The sequence below is a fragment of the Strix aluco genome, chromosome 1, assembly GCF_031877795.1.
Source record: "Strix aluco isolate bStrAlu1 chromosome 1, bStrAlu1.hap1, whole genome shotgun sequence".
Classification (NCBI taxonomy): Eukaryota; Metazoa; Chordata; class Aves; order Strigiformes; family Strigidae; genus Strix; species Strix aluco.
In genome coordinates this window covers 17,953,319-17,978,059 of record NC_133931.1, presented here as the reverse complement: position 1 = coordinate 17,978,059, position 24,741 = coordinate 17,953,319, and the positions used below count along the sequence as shown (strand labels likewise).

Sequence of the window (24,741 nt, the reverse complement as noted above, 5' to 3'; positions counted from 1 at the left end):
TCTGGACACTAGTTAAAGTGGTTTAAGATGTTACTTTAAAATGGATGTGCAGCTCCTTTCATGGAAGTTACCTTCTCTTCAGTCTCTTTGGTAGCTACAGCAGTTTCTACAAGTGTGTTCCCGTTATATTTCAAAAATGTGTTTTGATCTAATCAGCCTAATCTGGCTGATTTGGCATGATTTTGTATGCAGCAAAGTATGAAGCACTGGCAGATATTTACTGGGTACTTGACTACTTGCTAGAGAATGATATATGTCTTTAACATTCATAAATTTTCACAAAATGTTGGGACTTATTTTCAGAACTACTACTACATTTATTCCTGGTTGAGCAAGTCAGGATATTATGTTGCCATAGTTTCATCATCAAGAAGAAAATAAATGGGGAACACAACCTACTTCACTGGAATATTTTTTATATAGTCAAATGTTCATTTAATATCGGTCCTGCTTAATCTTTGACACTCCAAAATCTTATTCAAAAGTATTTGCCTCAGCCATTATTCATTGTACTTATTTTACCACATAAGGAAACCAAACTATGAATCATTTTTCCATGGTCCTAGCTGTCATTTAAGACAGCAGTACAAAGTAGATGATGAAAAAAATGATCAAACAGTGGGAGACTTAGTCTGGAACTAAAGATAAAATCAACTTAGAGCAGAAATGACAGGCCTTCATTTGTTTAAAAAATGTCAGCTGTGATCACACAAAGATTTTGGAAAATAAATAGATATACAGCACAGAAATCTTAAACCCCAATGCATTCCTAAATGTTATATCATGCTCCACTCGTGAATATTCTCTTCTGTAAGAATTAATTATTTCATAAAGAATGATAAAAGGAGGTAAAGAATAACATGTTTAATTGATAACCAGTAATACAGATTTTATTAACTTCCAGCTTTACCAGAAAACTGACCCAGTTCATCTTTCTCCATCATGTTTGACTGAACTTTTGGTGACCAAATTAAAATGAAATCCAGAGAAATTCCAAAAAGGAAAATTTGGGGGTTTGAGAGATGCTAAGTAGATTTTCTGTAGTACTGTGTAAGGCTAGTAAGATTGATAACAAAATGTGTATGAAAGGAGCTCTGGAACTTGGTTTCTGAATTTACCATTGCTTGGGTAGTCCTCCTGAAGTCACAGACACTTCATGTACTTATATCAATCCCTATTGACAATCTGAAATTGGAAAATATCTTCACAAATTAATCTAACAAAGATTGTGGGGTTTTGATGTAAAAAATGATACAATGTTTTTCTCAAACTCTAATTATCCTATAAAGAAGCATGCTGCAACACATACAGACTGTCTTATTGTGGAACAAATCATCTTTCATAGAAAGATCATGGGCAGAAGCATACATTGTAAAAAAATGGTATATTCTGATTCGTGGAGAAGCATACATTGTAAAAAAATGGTATATTCTGCTTCGTGGAAACAGACTCTACAACTCAGAGAGCGTTATAAAGCGGGTATGTTTACTCCGGCACCAGGGTGCAAGGGGATTTCTCCACAAAGCTTGCACACCAACAGCATGTTTTACCAGAAACTTAAGAGTGTGGATATAGATATTCATTGGATTACATAATACAAATATACATATGCATAAGTAAGGCTGGGTTAGTTCTAAAGGCTGGTGTCAGCAGTTTATGTTATCTTTGCGCCTGTGCATTGCCTCCTGGTCGTCGTCTTTGGGGGTCTTTTGGAGGACAGCTCGTAGTCTTTCTCACCTTGTACTTTTCCTCGGAGTACGCGCAGATTCTCCTAGCCAATTTCTTGAACAACAAGAGTGGTTCCCGCTGGTTTACCACCTCTATGTTATCTAAAAGCACTGGTATATTAGTTTCTACCACCCATATATGGCTATCTATTCACTACAAAGACTCAACTGGTTAGAAAACATCTGCCTTCCAAGGATATGTCTCTTATTTTTGCTGAACATAGTCGTTCTTGGTAAGTTTCCACAGAACAGTCAGTGCAAGCAGGATTATTAAGCAATATTCAGAAATCACTATAAGTTGCTATAAGTTGCTATAATAAGTTGCAAACCAGGTGATCATTTCCTTGTATCAATTCCTGCACAAGCGATCTATGCATTACTGAGATATTACAGTAGCTAGGTAGTAGTTAGGGACTTACAGCTGAATCTACGCGCTGGGATACAGATCTGCTGAGGTTTTTGTGCAGTGATATCCAATATTTTAAATTCTCCACATTACACTAATGTTGGAAAAAATGATGAATACTTCATAACACTTCATAACACTTCAGCCAACTACAATAGTGGGTTGAGATATATGCTTTTAAGACCTGGGAAAGAAAAGCTGTCTTTTACTTAGAAGTGTAGCCTCACTTTACTTCCCATTAGCTCCTTATGAGAATCTATAAGATTTATAGCTATTAAATTATTATCCTTAAAAAGAACAGTTTCTTGTATTGTTGCCAAGGAATTCCTCCAGGATAAGATGTGTACACGATAATGCCAGCTCCGTTTCACAAACAAAAGTAAAATCAGACATTTTTAGCTCTATTTTATGATGGTCTAGTTATTCTGAGTAGTTCTACTAGGACTGCTACTTTGGTAAGTTTAGGTGATACAGTGTGATTTCTGGATTCCAGTAATGAATTGGATTTTAGTATGACTTCAATGAGACGTAGTGCACCAGCTGGCTCTTGACACACAAATAATGTAAAATTAGGAGCTACATTAAAAACCAACCAACCAAACACCTCCCCCCCAACCAAAAAAACCCAGAACAAACCAAACAAATCCACCCAACAAAAAAACCCACCGTCTATTATGAATAGTTCATTCTCTATTACAATGAAGTCAGCATAATTCTTGAAAAGCACAAACTGGATACTAGCTTAAGCATTAACAGAATTGTTGAACAAGTTCAATGTAAGTTTTATTTACTTTTATATGTTAAAACATATAATGCATAAACCAAAGAAGGGAAAACTTAACTTCAGATTCTAGGTTGCATATGAAAGTTTGGCCACTGTGAAACAGGATTTTTTTTGCTTTTCAGAATTAACCAATTTGTTCTAAAACCCTCTCGAAAAACATTAGCGCATGATCCTCACAGTATCATTTCAGAATGAATTCTTGCTTCTCTTTCCAATGTATTTAACAACACAGTCTTCAGTGATTTTAATGTGGGCCTGAATGGGCCTTTTCAGTTTATGTAGAGCACCATATTCACAAAAGAATATTAGACATTTTTTTCCCCCAGTTATCCTATGAATAGGATTTCAGGTCAGGATTTGTTATCTACTTTCCATACTTTCAAGCAAAAAGGGTAGTTAAAGGACAGTTTTAATATTATAGTAAGATAATTAAGATCCTCCCCTGCAGTTCAATGTCCTTAAAAGGTGACACTGGGGTTTTTTAATGCCAGAAGATACTGTATGCACTGGTACTACCTATTAGTATATATATCCTGTACATTTCTGCAGAAAGGTAGCAAAATTAGTGTGCAAAGTAGGCTGTCTACAACCTCGAGGAACACTAAGGAACAGGTATTTTTACATATTGTGCTCACTAGTTATTTGTGAAAGTAATCTAAGTCTTGCTACTTTACATAAAATTCACAGGAAGGGTCAGAAAAAATAACATTATTTTAAGACCCACAAAAATACCAAATCTGAATTTTTAATTTGGTTATTTTTTCATCTTCACAACTGAAATGAGTTTAAAGCTCATCTTCCAAAGAAGAAACATGGTTAAAAAAGCAATTGTCCATTTTTATTTTGTTTACATTTGCACTGAAAATTTACATCATACTTTTACAAATCCTTTTTCATAAAAATATACTTTTTTACAAAAGTGTATGCATTAATATAAGAGGAGTAGCCAGTTGCAGAAGAAACATTTTAAACGATCTCAAATGTATTAACCTTAACATTAATGAATGAATCATAGTTATTGCAGTCATCTGAATAAACAAGAATAAATAACAACCAATGGTATAAAATATAAAACAGCATCCTTTTAGTAGAATACAGTTTGACAGAGTTGTATGAATATTCAAAACAAAGTGTTGTAAAATGGTTTATTAGAAATTCATCAAACATTATAGAAATCCAAGCAGCAATCCTGGGTACAATGATATTTGGTAGGCACTCTCTATTACGGTAAGAAAAAGTTTAGATTTTCACAGAATTATTAATGTCTGAAAGGGACAATAACAGATAATTCACACTGGCTAACACACAGCATTTGTGAGTCATGCTACGAATGGAAGACAATGACCTACATCAAATAAATTACTGAGTTGCCACTGAATAATTCTGATATGAAATAACTAAAAATTACGTTTCCTTAAAAAGTATTCTGGAATGTGTAAAACTTGTATCTGAGGGCTGTGGAATCTGAATTGTCCCTAAAATGAATGGATTGTCCCTAATAAAATCATGGCTTTATATATATATATATATTTTTAATATTTTTGTTTTCATTGCACTATGGTAATAGATTCAATTTTAAATCATTATCTGTAAGGATTTGTTTCCATAAAGTATGGAATATATAGATAAAATAGATGTGAAAACACAGTATTACCAAATTATAACTTCCTCTTGCCTTGTAGGTCTGATCCAAAGTTCATTAAAGTCTGCTGGAATGCATCAGCTTCGATGGGATTTCACCATGCTTTATGCATGCATTTTGACAAAATGCTGAAGGAATAAATTGATGTGATACGGTCTAGATTTAACTAGCATGGATTGAGAAATGGACTCTTAAATTTTTGATATATGGATTTGATTACTAATGTTACTGTAAACCATACTTTTTAATTGGAAATATAATTAAATTATATTTTCACATTTGAAAAAAAATGTAAGATGGTCACTCTTTTGAACAATCTTCAACAGTAAGGACCATAGCCATATGACAAAGCTTAATTCATACTAACTTCGTGATTGCAAAATTTGTCTAGTTGTATGGTTGACAAAAGAAATGTAGAAACATTACCATTTCTGGGTATTGTTAATGGAAACAGAGAAAAGGAGCCTGACTCGGAACATGAAAAGGAATCAAGATGTGAACTAGGGAAGGAAATTCATTAAATAAGAACGTGACATTTTAATTTTTCTTCTGTGAAGTGAAAAGAGTAAGTTGTACTTGCTGATTTTTAAATACTACACCCTGGACTTAAAAAAATTAACTCTTCTGATAAAAATAAAATACTAAATGGGCTGAATAAATGAAAAAAAAGGTACAAACTCATGAGAAAGATGTAGCATATGACTGTTAAAAAGAAGTCAGTGACCTATTGTCTCCTGTAAGTATAGCTCTTATTTTCTACCTATGTCTTTTTTTTTTTAACCCAGTTCCTCTATTATAGTTTTTATAAAGCACAGAAATACTGATAGTGGATGCTCCTCCAATATATGCAAATATGTTTTATGTTTTAGAATAACCTCCTTTTTTAAAAAAGCAAATAAACTGTGAGTAGCACTCATGGAGTGCAGCAAATTTTTTAAAAACTCTCCGTGATGTACACGAAGAATTCTGATCCAGTTTATGAAAAAGAAAATCAAAACAAAATAACCACAACCCATTCTTGTCTATCATTCTCAGGAGAAGGTGACCCAGTATATCCTGAAAAGTGTGCTTTAAATTTTTTTTTTTAATTTTTTTTTTTTTTTAAATCAGTGAATGGTGTGTGCACTGTGTTGTGTGTCAATTTCCAGACTTTGAAGACATATCATTACCACATTATACCATTGTGCAAACAGTGTTCAAGTTGGGGTCAAATCGTACCGCTTTCCCTTCCACAGACTTTGCATTTGTGTCATACATAGGGTTTTCAAAAGCAGCTTGTCCATTATTATTTTCATGAACAGAGCATCCTGTATACTGTGTTTTAGGTGCAGTCCTGTAGAAGAAAGACAGAGTATTTGTAACTGCAGTTTTCCTCACTGACTTGATGTAGTTTAAGAATCTGAACAGAATTTAGCTCCCAGTTCCAATTACGGGAGTTAAATACAACATCTCGATTTTTTTACAGCATCTGTGCTAAGAATTAGTACTCTCTTTATAAAGTTTAAGGGATTTATGATTCATTTAAAATGATGTTCACTTCAAAACTTAGTTAACAACCTGAGAAGAGGTAGGTATTTCCACTTGGATGATCAGATGATAAGTAGTTAAGAGTACAACAAAATCTTGTAAAGATGCAATAACTCCCCAGACAGAAAACTGAGATTTTCTTTTCCCTTTTGGACACTCAACAAGTTACTTATACAGTCAAGAATGAATTTATAGCCGAAACATTTTCTTTTTCCCTAAATAACTCAAAATATGAAAGTTCAATCCCTTGAAAAAAGCTTCACGTATATCGTTATGCATAATGCATACCCTAATGCAAATCATCAATATAAAATGTAAAGACAAGTGCTTATGGCATACAGGTAAATATATAAAAAAATTACATGAGAATTTTTTCATATTCTGAAGGAGTTCAAAACCAAGTTATACCATTTAAAATGATGGTATGTGTTTTAAACTAATGTTATCCTGCAAAGTATATTGTAATTATTATTGTCAGGCTACCAGATGTAAATCACCATTTTGACAGTTAGTAGGCAATGAATTGTCTTGTCATTAAAGTGATTAAATTTTCTTTACTCACCTAATGCTTTAAAGCTATAGGAAAAGATTACTTAACACTGAATCCAAAGAACTACTGGCCTTGATAACATGAATAAAATTGTTGAACTTAAGACTAATGAAATTGAGAAGACTGGTGGCTATGTAACATAAGAACTAATAATTTCAGATGCAGAAACAGTTCCATAATGAAACCTCTCAATAATACTTGCATATACTTGTAAGCCAATAAACAGAGCAGGCATTAAAATAAATTACTCAATATATGACTCATAATTCTGTCACATGTAAAAAAAAATAATACAGGCAAACATCTGTAAGTACAGAGAAAGTCTGGTTATTATATTATTCCCCCTATGCCCATAGTTTATAGCATCCATTTTGTTATCATAAAGAGAGAAATTTATAACATTTTAAATAAGTAGGAATGAAAGTTAGCACAGTACAATAAACTGATCTCTCAGTCATTATGTCAGACCTTCATGGAGGTAGGAAGAACTGTCTGCATGCACATTTTGCAAACATTTTGTGGTTTTACAGAAAACTTAATTTACACTAACAAAAATTGAAGGTAATAAAACCACCAAGTCATACAGAAATTCTATATACATAATTTGTACTTACCTTTGTTTATAAAGATAAAAACCAAAACCAGCAAATATAAGGGCAAAGAAAGGCACGAGGATAGCAATGGCCACTGAACTACTATTTGTACCATGTGGTTGATTAGAAGAATTTGAACCCTCAGACATGTTAAGACCTAAAAAGAATAATAAGAAAATACAATATAATATATGTATCTGTTACTCCCGACACATATTACTCCATCAACTTCAGAATTCAATAACACCTTGTTATTGTATATATATAAAACACAAATAAACAAAAAGAAACAGATTATCAATATACTAAAATAGAGAAAAAAATTAAATGTTCAGAAAAAATAAATTAAATGTTGTGAGGAAAATTGTATGGGAACAGCTATCAAAATATTTTGTTTCAGAGAAGCTGTTTTGGGTTATCATTATGTGTTCAGCTGTATACATACAGCTTTATGCTGAGACCACCTGGAAAGTAAATGTAGTGTGGTATACCATATTCTGATTAATAAGTGGATGCAAAATGTCAGGAGAACAATACATATACACTGGTACAATAAATATCTTACCGCATAATTATGTATGTGATTCAGGTTTTGGATGTTATTAGCAAATTTTAATGTACTGTGTAACAAAAAGTAAAATTTATAATAATGCATATGTTTGATTATATTACTGATTATATTTGTATATTTCAGAAATTAAAAAATACTGCATGCATACAAAGCAAACATGATTTCAAGGAAAGAGGCAAACTGAAAGTTCAGCATGTTGATTTCATTAGGCACTGCTATTGATACATAGAGTGAAAGAGGTAGGAACAATTGTGAAGAGCTAAAGCCAGATATTGAGGAAAATATAAGCACGAATAGGATCTGCTGCATGGCTGAGGAACACATTATCTAGGTTATCTATTCAGTCAAGATACACACCTTTTTAATGTGAGGAAAGGAATACCAATACAGTTACAAAGTTGATTTTTAAGCTTTGAACTGGACCTTTTTAGAATTGCATAGGTCATAATATTTTCTGATTTTCTTGATCTTACAAGGTAATATATAGAAATTTTAAAAAGCACAAACAAACAAAAAGAAACAAACAGATAATCATTATACTAAAACACAGAAAAATAAATGCTCAGAAAAATAAATGTGAGGAAAATTGTATGGGAAGAGCAATCAAAATATTTTGTTTTAGAGAAACTGGCTTTGTGTTTGTGTGCTTGAAATAATGATGTGGTAAACGTGCTAAAAAAAAAATCTGTTCAATGATTTAAAATCTCTGTGTTATTGATTATATTAACTACAATTAATCCTTTTATAGAATTTAAACCTGAGTGAACCATTCTGTTCCTAGAAGATATAAACCAATAAAAAGTAACTTCAATATATTACAGAATAGAATCTCACAACTACAAAATAAAACAAGAAAAAAAGAAAAATCCCTCTGACAAACAAATGAAGAAATACAATTTTCATAGAGTCTATCAAAACACTGTCAAGGAAATCTTGCGTTTTAATTTTTGTTAGATGACTTTCAAATATTTTGAAGAAGTTAATAAAGGGAAATAACTCTTTGTGTATTCATTTAAAGAAAATATTTATTGATAAAAATTTTTTAAAATAATTTGCATATGCAAATACAGTGAAAATCAAGATCTGAAGTAGTGCATTTTACTGTGACTCAGAACTGTGAAAAAACAAAGATTTGCCTTTACCTCATACATTCAAGAATTAAAGAATTTCCTGGTTTTACTGAAAAAATAAGAGTGGACAATACTTTGCAGCTGAAAGAATCTAGTTTTTCCAAACATTTTGTTTTGGAATTTTGTCTGAAGATAAGCTCTCTATCTAAAGAGCCATTACATTAGTGAAAAGTAATTCCTCTTCTAAGACATTCTCAATAGTATTTTATCATTCAGGAATTCAAGATTAACTAAATTCAAATTCTCATTGAAGGAGAAATATCACAGTTCTTAAGAAAGTATCAGAAAAGTAAGTTAAATTCGTTTTCCTAAAGAGCAGAACAGAATATTGTTACCAGAGCTCTATTACCAGAGTTGTCTTCTCCAAGAAAGGATATATAAAGACTATCAGTTTGATGTAGAACAGAATGTATAGAACCAAGAAGTCAATTTTTAGGAAATAAATGCTTAGCAAGTAAATAAGATTTTGTTCTTCTAAGACTAACATAAAGATTTACTTGCAAATATTCAGCAGTTTCACTCTTCTAGCAAATGGTTAGGGGAAATGTTTCAGCACCATGAGCAAGAGACCAGTTTAGCAGGGCATTCTATAACGTGGGTTTTCTAAATAGTTATTAAGATGTGAAACCAAATGCATTTTACACATATTTATAGAAAAACATTGCTCAAAACATTACAAATGCACAGCTATACTAAGCAGTACATTGCAAGGCATCTGTAACTCCTTACAACTTCTGACAAAACACTCTTTGCAAGTACTACTTAAAGGAGATTTTAAAGTTATGAATATCTCAGTATTCTATAAAATGACAGTACTGATAATATCCTGCAGATACCCTTACAGTACTGTACATAATAAAACAGAATATGGAACAATGAACTATCAAAAACTTAGAATTTGCTGAATACCTAATCTTTGAAGTCCAAATTGTCCATAATCTTTACCCTGGATAAATCCTTGAAAAACATATGTTGCTCCATCAGGTTCAGCAGAAACCTGTAAACAAAAAGTAGTCTGAATTAAATGGGGAAAAGTTTGTGATAAATATATATTTGGAAGAGAGGTATCCTAATATGCTTGACTGGTAGCGGTTATTCCCCATTAAAACCACTCTTTTTTCTAGGAAATCTATAAAGTTCAAAAGAAAAGAGAGAACTGTTAAAGGCACAACTTGGACATGTTGGCTTACAGTCACATGTACTACCTTATACTACCTGTAACTATATTAATTTTTTAAAATCAACTGTGGCAGGTGCATCCACCCAATGGAAACAGAGCTTCTTGGCTGCTGAAGTGTAGCAGCTCCTGACTGCCTTTGTTCTCGGGGCTTCACGGTAGTTGGGGCCTTCGGCCAATAGGAGCTGCTATTGACTACAGGTCAGATTCGGCCTGGGTATAAATGGAGTCCCCTGGGGGAGCCATTTTGAGCTTGTCACCTGGAGCAGCAAGGTTGGTGACTCTTTCCTGGGGTTAGGACACTGCCCAAGGAAACTCCTTGAGAGAACTTGGGTCAGGACGCTGCCCTGAGAAGGTCTTCGAGGTTGAGAGCCCTCACTTGTTAGATGAGTGATGGAGTGTTTTGGATTGTTGTCAAACCCTGGGAAGTTGTTCTGTTCTCCTCTCACAGACATTTGAACCTGTAATTTGTGAAGGGCTAGTTAATTGTGTTGACAATAAGTTTTTAATTTTTGGTGGTTGCTTGCTAATTTGAGAGTCTCTGTAACACCAACAAAACTTCAGTTTCTGGCAATTCAAGATGTCAGTATTTTTAAGCATCTTACAGGCTTTGTAATTACCTGATTTTTTTAAGAAGTAGATAGCAAAAGTTACAGTTATATTGCAGATAATCCTAAAAATGCAAGTATCGAGGTTTTAATAACTTAAAAGTAAATAAAGAAGACTTCACATTCAATTGACAGTTAGTTCCTTTGTTCTTTCTCAGTGCTCTATCCCAATAATTACTTAATTATACAGCTGTAGACCAGAAGAATATTGAATGAGGCCTTGGTAAAAGTCTTGTGGGAGGAAGAAAGGGTTGTTTTCCTATGACTATCTCCCTTATTAGGGTAAGTATATTCTAAACTAACACATTGTATTCAAATTTACAGCTACTTGCTTCCCAAGAGCGTTATTAGGTTTAAATTCAGTGGTGCTGAGGCATGATCCTTCAAGATTTTCCCTTAAGCTTTCCTTTCTCAAGGCAACAGTACGTCTTCAGCAATGACCTGAAGCTATGTTTTCACTGAAAAAAGGGTGCATTTCTCAGGTGAATGTGTTATTTTGAGGTAAGGCAACCTGTTTGAGCTATTCCAAGATTTGAAAAATAAAAAAGAAAAGGGTCAAATAAGAACAGTATGTAAATAGCATATGGAATATAGGGGCTGTACTGTGTGCTTTTATATATTTAGGAGTCTGAAAGTAAATTTATTGATTTTTACCATATTTTTTTTACCTCTGGAGCATGCTCATGAAGCCTAAAGTTTGTACAACCCAAAGGTATTAAGTCCTTTTACCAGTATAATTATTATTTAAGCAGTTTAGGGTTTTTTGGTTTGGCTTTGCAACTCTAAAAAAATTACTATTGAAGTAATGCCACAAGTTATGCAAACATAAATTTATGCATACACTTCATTGTATACCTCTTCTCTTCTTTTGGCCTGTGCACCCATACTGGTTTCCCTGTAGTGCTTTACCAGAAGGTGAAACATAAGAAAACAGACTTGAAAAATTAGACTGTGTAATAGGGATGTACAAGTGTTCATAATCATCTAAATTTTAGACCATTTCTTTTCTCAAAAATCTACTTTCTTCTCTGGCAAATAAAGTGTCTCAAGCCCCAAACACATGCAGCTGTTTCCCCGCTTTAGGATTAACTTGGGTGATGTTTGTTTTTCCTGTCTGTTCTCTGAAGGGTTTTCTTTTCATGGTTTAACACATCTCATCCACCTGGCCTGTTTCTTCTTCTTTTTACCCCAATCCTTCACCTCTCCTCCTCTCAGCTATGTGCTCTCTTGTCCCTTTTAAAGAATAAACTCAGCACCAGAACCTCCAAGGGGCTTAATGCTTAACTGGAGCAACCTATTCTGTTTTCCCCATACCACAAGAGTTCAGCTTTTTCATGGTATTTCTAAAATATCACCAAAAAGTAAAATATGACTGCTAGCCTAATGATAAAAATTGCTATTATATCACTATTATATTATTCTAAATTGATATTTTATTATAATGATGATAAAATTTCTCAATATATTGGAATAAAATTCAAAGAGAAGAGAAAGGATTTTGTGTTAACATGCATTATAATTGTGTATACACAGTATGACTATTCCCGTATTTTTCCCTCAGATTGATCTCCTATATCTTACAATAAAATTTTAATTTCATTTAATGAATTGGCATTGCTAGCAAAATTCCTTTTGATATGTTTCAGGATTTTTTTGTGTGTAGAACACCATCATGATTTAAAAAAAAAAAAAAAAAAACACCACAAAAAACCTTTCTCTGTCTTTTGTAGCAGAAATATACTCACAAAACCATCCATAGCCCATTTTTCCTCTTTCAACTTGCTCACAGATGTATGGGAGGGTGCTTTAATGAGATATATGTGGAGCATTAGCCGAGCTTCCTGGCTTTTATACACTCCTGTAGAATATAGTTTTAAAAATTTATATTTGTGTTGAGTAGAGAAATAATTTCATCTTTAATAAGCATTTAATCTATTGCCTTAAAAAGGAAAAGTAGGAAGAATAAGTAGTGTAGTTACCAACATTTTAGTTTATCAAGATGCATTCTGTTATGAAATTATTGCAATTATCATAGGATCTCAATAGAAACTGTTTTTAGAGAGGACAGAAGGGAAACCCTAGGCACACAGCTGTTACTTAACAGTTACAGTAACAAGCACAGACAGAACAAAGTGAAAACAAACTTATTTGAAATGGAAAATACTGTTCTGAATCAGGTAGAGTGTATTTGAATCTTTCATTCCCACTTTCAATATTTGTAATTTAGGCATCAGGTAAAGATGGTAATAGGAACATCCACATCTAAATTCTTTTCCAAAAGCTGGTGCTAAATTAAAAACTTCTAAATTTGAAAATATCTCCAAAAAATTGAATTGTTCTTCATCGGTCAGTATTACAACACATTTCTTCCAGACAATAAAACTTGTGTATAACCTTATTTACTTTGTAGGCATAATTAACTCATCTTCATTCCCGCAGAAGAAACGTTTAGAATCCAAATAACCTTATTTGTTAATTTGGAGAATGAAACTAAAATAGTATGATATGCTTAGTGATTTAATGTTCCGTTACAAAAACAATGGTGAATAGTGAAAATACAGTCAAGATGTTCTTCCCCCGCATTTTTAAACATTGTTATCAATTAAAATTTAGATTTTAACCAGAAGACCTTTCTAGTATGATATTTTCTTTCTGTCTGAGCACTAAAATCATTGTTCCTTTCATATGAAGTTTTCTATTTGTATAATCATGCAAGGTTATCTTGCACTTTACATGAACAAAAGTTAATGATGGCTAAAACTTAGTAACAAAACTAAAACCAAAACTAAGAAAAAAAAAAAAACAAAAAAAAACCCCAAACCAAAATAACAACCCACAATTATACCTCCAGAAAATTCCACCAAACTGAAATGAAAAATCCCTGGTTTTATAGACTCAATACATCACAGAACAGACTTCATGTTTTACTGACTAACAAATGTGGATGACTTCAGTCTAGATTTAGTTAGTATGTATTAGCTATGCATGAACTAAACTGGATCTCTTTTTATTATCTGAAAACTCCAGTAACATAGCAGTGCCCTTAATTTTGGTCATTTCCCATTTTTATGTGCATCCAAATTCTGTGATGTGAACAAGAACTGAAGACAGCACTGAGATGTAGGAGAAGGTACTGGCTTTCTGTATTGGGTTTGCATGGCAAGGTTTCAGTAGCAGGGCAGGCAACAGGGGTGGCTTCTCTGACAAAGTGCCAGAAGCTTCCCCTGTGTCCAACAGAGCCAATACCAACTGGTTCCAAGAAGGACTGGCTGCTGGCCAAGGCTGAGCCCATCAGCAATGGTGGTAGAGCTTCTGTGATAACATATTTAAGAAGGGAGGAAAAAAGCTTGTGCAAAACCAGCAGCAGTCAGAAGAAAAGAGTCAGAATACGTGAGATCTCTGCAGACACCAAGGTCAGTGAAGAAGGAGAGAGAGGAGGTGCTCCAGATGCCGAAGCAGAGATTCCCCTGCAGCCCATGGTGAAGACCATGGTGAGGCAGGCTGTCCCCCTCCAGCCCATGGATGATAATGATGGAGCAGATATCCACCTGCAGCCCATGAAGGACCCCACACCAGCACATGTGTATGTGCATGAAGGAGGCTGTGACCCTGTGGGAAGCCTGTGCTGGAGCAGGCTCCTGACAGGACCTGTGGACCCGTGGAGAGAGGAGCCCATGCTGGAGCAGGTTTGCTGGCAGGACTTGTGACCCCGTGGGGGACTCACACTGGAGCAGTCTGTTCCTGGACTGCACCCTGTGGAAGGGACTCACGCTGGAGCAGTTCATGGAGGACTGTCTCCCGTGGGAAGGTCCCCATGCTGGATCAGGGGAAGAGTGTGAGGAGGAAGGAGCAGCAGAGATAACATGTGATGAACTGACCGCAACCTGCATTCCCCATCTTCCTGTGTTGCTTGGAGGGGAGGAGGTAAAGAAGATGGGAGTGAAGTTGAGCCTGGGAAGAAGGGAGGTGTGGGGGGGGAGGTGTGTTAAGATTTGGTTTTATTTCTCATCACCCTATGCTCATTTGATTGGCAATAAATAAATTAATTTCTACAAGTCCAGCCTGTTTTGTGCATGACAGTAATTGCTGAGTGATCTCTCCCTGTCTTGAGTCACAAGCCTTTCATCACATTTTTCTTCCCATGTCCAGCTGAGGAGAGGTAGTGATAGAGTGGCTTGATGGGCACCTGGCATCCAGCCAAGGTCAACCCACCACACTCTCCAGTGGGGGGAAAAAAAAAAAAAAAGGCTGCACAAAACCACTAGCTAACACAGTAGCAGAAGGAAGGAAATACTCAGGTACTTAGTGCTCTTTGCATCTTAAGGTAGAGAAGGAAGAAATGCTGGGACAACCCAATAGCTTACTATTGGACTGCAGTGCTGCAAAGAGATAATCTGGGAGACAGCAGAGTTTTCAGACTAATGTTTTTTTATATGTGATCAGAAGAAAATGGTGGGTGTTGTCATTGTGTTAAAATGAATTCCAGAGAAAAAAAAAAGAATGGTTACATCTGTCTTGCTGGTTGCTAATCTGAGAAAAAAAAAACAAACCAAATGGAAACAGATCACATCCCAGCTAAGAAAAGACATTTAACTTTGTCCTCTCTGTTAGTTTACTTACTCTAGCCTCTTACTACAGACTACAGTGAGATGGGCATCTCAAAAGTTCAATTCAGGTTAAGATGCAAACTTCCTAACTTTCTTCAGAATCAATCATAGCATCATTCAGGTTGGAAAAGACCCTTGGGATCATCGAGTCCAACCATCAGCCCTACTCTAAAAGTTCTCCCCTACACCATATCCCCCAGCATCTCATCTAAACGACCCTTAAACACATCCAGGGATGGTGACTCCACCACCTCCCTGGGCAGCCTATTCCACTGTCTGACCACTCTTTCTGTGAAAAACTTTTTCCTAATGTTCAGTCTGAACCTCTCCTGTTGCAGTTTAAAGCCATTCCCTCTTGTTCTGTCACTAATTATCTGTGAGAAGAGACCAGCACCAACCTCTCTACAATGTCCTTTCAGTAGCTGTAGAGAGTGATGAGGTCTCCCCTCAGCCTTCTCTTCCTCAGACTGAACAGTCCCAGCTCCTTCAATCGCTCCTCATAGGATTTGTTCTCCAGGCCCTTCACCAGCTTCATTGCCCTCTGCACTTGCTCCCGCACCTCAATATCTCTCTCATATTGAGGTGCCCAAAACTGGACACAATACTCCAGGTGTGGCCTCACTAGTGCAGAGTACAGGGGGACAATCACCTCCCTACTTCTGCTGGTCACACTATTTCTAATACAAGCCAGGATGCTGTTGGCTTTCTTGGCCACCTGGGCACACTGCTGGCTCATGTTCAGCTTCTTGTCAATTAGAACCCCCAGATCCTTCTCTTCCACACAGCTCTCCAGCCACACCTCCCCAAGCCTGTAGCGATGCATGGGGTTGTTGTGGCCCAAGTGCAGGACCTGGCACTTGGCCTTGTTGAAGCTCATCCCGTTAACATTGGCCCACTGATCCAATCTATCCAAGTCTCTCTGTACTGCCTCCCTATCCTCATGCAGATAGACACTCCCACTTACCTTGGTGTCATCTGCGAATTTACTGATAATGCACTCTATGTCCTTATCAAGATCATCAATAAAGATGTTGAACAGAAATGGTCCCAACACCAAGCCCTGAGGAACACCACCTGTGACCGGCTGCCAGCTGGATTTAGCTCCATTGACCACCACTCTCTGGGACCGTCCATTCAGCCAGTGCTTGACCCAGCAGACCGTTTGCTCATCCAGGCCATGAGCAGCCAGTTTTTCTATGAGAATCCTATGGGGAACTGTGTGGAATGCTTTTCAAAAATCCAGGTAGATAATATCGACAGCTTTTCCCTCGTCCAATAGTCGGGTCATCTTGTCACAGAAGGAGATCAGGTTTGTCAGGCAGGACCTGCCTTTCATAAACCCATGCTGACTAGGCCTGATGCCCTGGTTGTCCATTATATGACTTTTAATGGCACTCGAGATGACCTGCTCCATGACCTTCCCTGGCACCAAGGTCAGACTGACAGGTCTATAGTTTCCTGGATCGTCCTTTTTGCCTTTCTTGTAGATGGGTGTCACATTTGTCACCTTCCAGTCCAATGGGACCTCCCCAGTTAGACATGATTTCAGGTAAATCATGGAAAGCGGCTTGGTGAGCACATCTGCCAACTCTTTCAGCACCCTTGGGTGTAACCCATCTGGTCCCACAGACTTGTGTGCATCCAAGTGTTGTAGCAGGTCTCTGACCACCTCCTCTTCAACTGTGCTGACCTCAGTCTGCTTCCCCTCCCCATGTCCCAGCTCATGAGGCTGGGTGTCCAGGGAACAGCCAGTTCCACTGCTAAAGACTGAGGCAAAGTAGGTGTTGAGCACCTCAGCCTTTTCCTCATCCTTAGTTACCATGTTTCCCTCTGCATCCAATAAAGAAGGGAGATTTTCCCTAATCCTCCTTTTGCTGTTAACGAATTTATAGAAACATTTTTTATTATCCTTAACAGCTGTAGCCAAGTTGAGCTCTAGCTGCGCTTTGGCTCTCCTAATGTTCTCCCTGCATAGCTTCACTACATCTTTATAGTCTTCATGAGAGACCTGCCCCCTCTTCCAAAGGCAATAGATTCTCCTTTTGTTCTTGAGATCCAGCCAAAGGTCCCTGTTTAGCCAGGTCGGTCTCCTTCCCCGCCTGCTTGTTTTTCGGCAGACGGGAACAACCTGCTCCTGTGCCTTTAAGACTTCTCTCTTGAAGTATGTCCAGCCTTCCTGGACTCCCATTTCCTTCAAGGCAGCCTCCCAACGGATTTTGTTAATCAGTCTTTCGAACAGGTCAAAGTTTGCCCTCCGGAAGTCTAAGGTGGCAGTTTTACTAACCCCTCTCTTTGTTTCTCCAAGAATCAAAAACTCAATCATCTCATGATCACTACACAAGCTGCAGTAAGAGACAGAGCAATGAGATTCCTAATTCACATTTCTCATTTACATGCCTAAATTCACAGAACAAAAGCTTTCTCCACATTAAGGATAGGTCATTGCCATATAAGAGGTATCATTATATATAAATCATCCCTGAGCTAATAAGCAGACTTACTTTCGTGTTAACACTGCGCTGAGCTCAAATGAATGTGCTTTGGTAGGATAGGGTTTATTCTCTCGTCTTCAGGACTGCATTAACATTATCATACAGTATTTGGTTTCTTCAAGAGCTTGTACAGTGTGCATCTAGGATTCATTTGGAACTTGGGGAAAAAGTAAATTGCTCACATCTGCCATGGAAGTATCTTATAAATGTACAGTTAGGAAATACTTGCAAGAGGCTGAGGGCTCTGGTGTGTGTACATGGGCATGAACATTATGTACACACGCTTAAACAAGAGCATAGAGAAAAATTATCCCACTGACCAAGGGACCACTGTTCCCCGCTAATTTACAACGGTGGTTTCACAAGCATTTCTTGGTGACAGGCCTAAGTGCTTCTTCAGAGCTGGAAACTGGTTTCCCAGTGTACAAGAGAGTGTTTAATCTGAGCCAAATAAGTAAGAGCATTTCTACTTTCACTCATCCTTACCTGATCAAAAGAACATGACCATTTCTAACCTGTGACAGACATATATACTATAATTACAGCAAGTGCAGGTGTCAAAATAAAAAGAAGTAAAAAAAGATGCAGCAAATGATGGAATGCAAAACACTAAGTATCTCACGGGGATAGAACAACTTTTCTTTTCAGAAACCTACAAGTTGAGTATAGGAGAAATCAGCTTCCTGGCATCTAAATGTCTTTTTTGATTCATCCCTACTTCCTTGGCCCTAAGATACTCTTTCAATATACAGGATCTCAGTTTTCTATCTGCAAAACAGGGAAAGAAAATAATATTAATTACCTGATGACATGTGCAATGCCTGTATGTAGATCAAAAATGGGCATTTGTAATCACTATTGTGTCCAATTCAGGCAACCTTTTTATTTGGAGGAGAGGGTTGTTTGGGTGTGAAAACACAGTTTGTACTTTTACTAATCCTAAAAATATTAAATACTACATCTGCTGCACCTAATACCCTCATAGAAATTGCATGGTTGAAACTAAACAGACATCATACAATAGAATAAGTTCGCACGGATAGTCAAGACAAACACGGTTACCAGTCAGAAAATATTTTATGAAACATTCAGTCCATCTACAGCCTCTCAAGTGAGAGTCTCCAAAGGACACCTACAAAATAACTTCAACAGACAAACCGAGTGTCAAAAATTCACTACTCTACTGGATACTAGAAACTAAGAGCTCAACAGAGAAATGGATTCTTTGGCCCATTACATTCTTCCTGTAGACCACCCCTCTCAGAAACATATGGGCTGAACTTTCCCCCCCCCCCTCTTTTTCCAGCAGGTTAATGTTCTGTCATTTCTGTCTTTGCTAACACCTCTGAGATAAAGAGTGATGTTAAACTACTTCAGAGAAAGGGGTCCTTAAGTGATGAAAAAGATTAAAACCAGCAGTGTCCAGCCTATACATAACTGTGATATTTAGGCCTCTTCAGTCCTTGTAAAAAGTTGTGTAGACAAAGGGTGAAGGTTCAAGAAACTAAGTTTTGAGTGATAATATTGATTTCAGGTGTGTCTTTTATGCTTATTCACACCCCTGTGTTATAGCCTGACACTCCTGTGGTGTGACAGGCCCACTGTCTGTGTGGCTGAGATATCTCAATCCCAGCACTGACAGATTTTGAAAAACAAGCAAAAACTATAAACCCAAACATTTTTACACTATTTTTGTTTGCTTGCTTGTCAAGCCATATCTCCAGTTTCTACTGATGGTTCACAGCACAAACAACTGCATATTGTGCCAACATAACCATGGCAACAATGTTCTGTGTGGCAGGAACTGTGGAATATCATAAACCAAGACTGCAATCAAAGGCTTCTTCTGAAATCACAGCATGAAGGGTAGCTACTTTTTTAAACTATATCAGCTACTTTAACAAGTGTAATCTCTCCACGCTCTCCAAGTTCATTAAGTATCTCTGCCTTGCTAGGTCAACACATATCAATTTAATCATATTGCTTATTAGTTATTAATAGGCTATTATAGGGAAATTGTATGACTGAGAATTAAGAAATTCTCAGGAACAGTAATTTAAGTTTATTTACAATATTTAAGGAAGAGTATTAGAATTAGGATGATTTTTTTGTTCCTCATTGTCTGTTAACTCCAAATATAATAAAAACTTGGGAAATTAAAAAAAGGGAGAGAAGAAAAAGGTGGAAAAATCCCTACGTTTGAAAGTAACTGAACTAGAATAAGAAATTCTTTGATAAGCTAAGAAAGTTGCCAGAAGATATTAAAAGTTTAAGCGTTATGCATAAAGTTACAGGGAACCAATGTATATAAAGCAGAAGAAAATAAATGGAAATGAGTATTTCTTATCCCATACCTGATAGCAGCAATTCCATATTGCTGTTTGTAAGTGTTGCATTTACTCTTCCTGAAGTTGCATTGAAACTGGTGACTGTCAAAGTCATGGGCTGTTTCTTGCTTTTGTAATTGTAAGATCCTTTCCATATATAATTTTGGGCAAATACATCATCAGGAACTATATACACATCAAACATGTTTCAGTACATTTTGCAATATTTAGTACTTATGAAGTCAAACATTCAAAAAAGTATATGATAAATATTAGCATTTTCTCTCTACCCTCTCTATTTTTAAGTCTATTGCGCATAATCTTCACATATAAAGCATAGAAATCTGGCATCAACATTTATGAAAGAAATGTATTTGTACTGAAGAACGCAACCACAACTCTACCTCCATTTTTCCTTTCCTTAAATATGGACATGTCCTAAAATTAAACTGACTTCACAAAATCTAATTTAACAGCTGTAACCAAAAGACCAGATCCCGCTCACTGCAGAATCTTTTCTATGCCAGCACAGAGACATACAACTAGGATTAAGTTTTGCAGAAATTAGTATCAATTTAGATATCAAAATTTTATAAGCATATTTAAATGACATTGAAAGACTATAAACATTTTCTTTATTACCTAGTCAATTTTGCTAATGAAAAATTTATATAAGAAGTTTTATCTTATCTTCAAATGCTTAAAAACTTTATGATCTTCAACAGGAGAAAAAAAAATCCCCTAATTTAAAATTAAAAATAGATCATAGACTGCAGGGAGAATAAATATGGTAGATTTATACCTTTACATTTAATATTTGTCATTATCGAACTGCAAAATTAAGTAATGCTGTTCCAGCAACAGTATGGTAAAAAAAAAAAAAAAGTTACCTATCCAGTAAAATGAGATACATTCAAATCTTTAAAATCTTAACATGAGATACCATTTAAACAATTAAATTGAAGGTGACTTAGATGGGTTTACTACACTTTCCAAAGGAAATGTATCATGCTTAGCCCTATAATAAATAATCACTATTTAAAATCAGCACTTTGACATTATTTGGAGTCACTCTCACAGAACTTAAAGCTCTGGGTTCATGTATGAATTGGCATCTCATGTCAGATAAACACAGAAGAATACTTGCCCCTTCTCTCACAGGATATCCCAAAATTCAAGACTGAGGCCCACTGAAATACCTGATAGTCTTCCCTCATCATTTATTTTATGGGTCACAGTGACAGGCTGTCTTCGCCATGGAGGGTAAAAGAGCTTTCCTATTTTTTTATTTGTGTATGTATATGTATAGATGCATACAATTTTTGACAAGTAAACACATAAAAACAAAACACTTAGATACTGGGCCTGCAAACTGCAAGCAAGGGAACTGCATGGTGCAAATAGTCTGATTCTGTTGATTTGTGATCTCCCTGAAATTTATTTCCCTACTTTCAGAAAATCTGATCTTTACTTTTTTTTTTTTTTTTCAATTAATTGGGATTGTACAAAAAGCTTCAGAATGAAAAAACTGATTGTATGACTACCATGCAGTACATCGACAAACACAGTTTTGAAGTCGTGTACAACCTGATTTAAAAAAAAAAAAAAAAAAAAAAACACCATCAAACAAACCTCACAAACCCCCACAAAACCCCCTATGATAAGGAATCACTTTTAAATCTTTATTCATTATTGCTAGACATTAAATAGGGTTATAGTCAAAAGCTAATGCTAGTTAAGGAGACTTCTCTTTTCAAAAAATCTCTTCAGTGGACAGAGAAAAGTTTCTCTTGGATCTAGTCAGGACATCCAAAGATAGACTTCTTTAGCAAATCAGTGAAAACTGGAGTTGACTTCACCCATTTAGAGGGACTACCTTCTCTAGACTAAAATTAGCTTTTTTGAAGGCTAATACTGAAGTATTTAGGTAAAGTAATTTAAATTAGCAATATGTAAAAGAAGTGCAAGACTGTGAAAAAAACTGTGAAACGTCTTTATTTCTGGGTGAGTAATATAGTTTCTGAATGGGTATATTGCATAGGATCTTACACAGAACACAGTAATTTCAGTGAAACCAATAAAACTCTCATCACGTAACAGTTAGAAATTGTATATGAATATAAATAATACCATATAGTCTAGACAGACTTAAAACATTGGGGAATAATTTAATTAATGATGGTTTTGTTCTGTTAATGTAATGCCTAATCTAGGAGCCTTTATTCATTCTAAGCCATTCAGTGCAGTCTCACTAAATCGATTCCCATTGTGTTTTCCACAGAAATTGTTTAAAACTAAAGATACATCAAAGTACTTACCACTTAGTTTGGGACTTGGTGTTCCCAAAGCTGGTCTGGGATCCTTCACTAATATTTTTGAACCAGCTGTTAGAAAGAATGAATGACAAAAAGACAAATCAGAAGCAAATATGTTACTCAGAAACTAAGAAAATAATTTCCATAACGGAATTTATTTGTTTCAAAGTATATAAGATGATGTTTTAAACTCAAATACAAATGAGATTTCAGTCAAGCCTTAGTATCACAGGAGCACACGCCCACTGATTTCTTCCATTGCTGCATTTTCTCCTAAGTCATGTCACTCAGATGCTACCAAGTCATTTGCAATACTCAGTGTAGGTTTTCACTTCAGAATCCACATTTCAGGATTCACAGTCATGGACTAGGCACCTAATATGTGAAATGTCTTCTAATATGTCATCTGTGACAAGTTATATAATTTAAATCAGGATCCACACAAAATACCACTGTGACTAGTGCTTTTACTGGAATCAGTGTAACACAAAACAGTGAAGAGAAACATATCAAGGGTGTTTTAAATCATGTTTTTCTCTAGGACTCAATTACATTCAGTAGTACTAAGGCACCTTGTGTTCAAGACTGAAAACCCAAAGATGAATGCTTAATCTCTTAACAGTGGAGGAGATCACTGTTTCTTTAAAGAATGGCAACAGAAAGAAACAAATGAGGCTATCTCCAACTGCTCAGGTGATTTCAACACTGGAAATTGGAGAATTTCATTTCTTCTCTGCTAAGACCAGGAACTCTGACACCACTGAAGATGATGAACTAAATGCAATGGGACAGTGTCATTTCCTGCAGCTGAAGCTATTTTATTTTGCAGAAAATAATTTAGATTCACTGGGCTATAAAGAAGACACATAATTCTGTCTCCTAATGTAAAATACTTTCATGCAGCACTAGGCTCCATTCCTTGCTCCAATGGTTATTTCAATATTTTGGATTTTGGATCTTGGCTTTGAAGCCAGGCCTTTTCTCTCTGATCGATACTCTAAAAAGAAAACAGACAAGAAAAGCAACTTCCTACTCCTTGAGTGGAGTATTTTTCTGCATAAAAAGGAAACTTTAGCAAGAAGAACTGAGAATATTTTTCTTGAGTATAACTTTTACCTTATTACAGAAAGCTTGTTCTTGGTATATAGATTAAAACTGTCAAGAAACAAGGGCAGGGGTTGGAATTCAACCTGAAGTTCTCATGGTCTGCTACTACTGACTGATTAATCTCTATTTCCTCTCTGTTTTGAAAGGAACTTACTGAACATCACTGAACACTGTTGACCTGGAGGGTGTGTCTCAACAGCATATGCTTTTTGACTACATAAAGATCAGGTTAGAAATATCTGGATCATGCTTTCCAAGGGGCTTTAATATAAAAAGCTGTTGAGTCAATCAATTAGCTTTGTCAAGGTGAATACATTTCTAGTCAACTTCAGAACAGAAATTTTGAATACAAAATAAAATCTAGATACAATTTTTAAATACAAATCCCATCTAAAACAAGTTATCTGTGGAGTTTAAGTTTCTAGGTCCATATATTTGCTCAGTAGGACTTTCAAGATCGCAGTTTTGTCTTCAAAATGACCAAATTCTGTTTTAATTCCCCTACAGATCCTTTTAGAGCTCTCAACTCCAAATGTTTTACTCCTTTTCATCCATTTCCAAGCTATTTTTCTGAAGTTCACAATCACAGGTGAACAACCTGACCTGGTGCTCTTCTCCCTTCCATAGGACAGAAAGTTTTCACCCCTCTGTAACAGGTAAAATTGAAAATATTTAAGAGATATTTTAATTTATTTACTTAGAGTTAATACTTTACAACATGTTGCTTATTCTTGACTTTCTCCACTGCTAGAAAGCAAGAAGTAATATATCTGACCCTAAATATTTTGCATTTCTATAACATTTTTTCAGGACATTGGGAAACCAAGTTATATCACAAGGCAGATAAACTCTGAGTTATACTTTAACAATTTTTTTTTTAAATCTCATAAAGGTTCCTTACTATCAGATAGGACAGATAATACTACTTGTTTCAATATCATCAGCAGAAAATTCTTGGATCAAAATACAATCCATGAATCACATTTGGCCTGCCATAACACTTCCTGAGTACGGAACAATTCATAAGCTTCCTGGTAGCTTGCTTTCCAACACTTTCCCAAAGCTCTGCTCTGTTTTCCCCCAGCACTTGCCTGGCATGTAATACCAGGACACCTGTTTTATAGTAATACAAAATATTCATTTCCTATTTCCCTTCCAAGTAGTAGTACTTAGCTATA

General features: G+C 35.7%; 1 protein-coding gene across 2 annotated transcripts in view; it reads right to left on the bottom strand.

The window, feature by feature from the left end:
• Positions 1 to 3,735: 3,735 nt before the first annotated feature.
• The window catches only part of CSMD3 (CUB and Sushi multiple domains 3), a 756,099-nt gene continuing 735,093 nt past the window's right edge, over positions 3,736 to 24,741 (bottom strand). For both annotated transcript variants that reach the window (XM_074808674.1, XM_074808748.1), the window contains 6 exons: positions 22,460 to 22,525; positions 20,169 to 20,327; positions 12,461 to 12,573; positions 9,840 to 9,927; positions 7,251 to 7,386; positions 3,736 to 5,892 (listed from right to left, as the gene is read on the bottom strand). In XM_074808674.1, the coding sequence (XP_074664775.1) occupies positions 5,733 to 5,892; positions 7,251 to 7,386; positions 9,840 to 9,927; positions 12,461 to 12,573; positions 20,169 to 20,327; positions 22,460 to 22,525 (722 nt within the window). In that variant the 3' untranslated portion in view covers positions 3,736 to 5,732. The remainder of the gene's footprint in view (positions 5,893 to 7,250; positions 7,387 to 9,839; positions 9,928 to 12,460; positions 12,574 to 20,168; positions 20,328 to 22,459; positions 22,526 to 24,741) is intronic.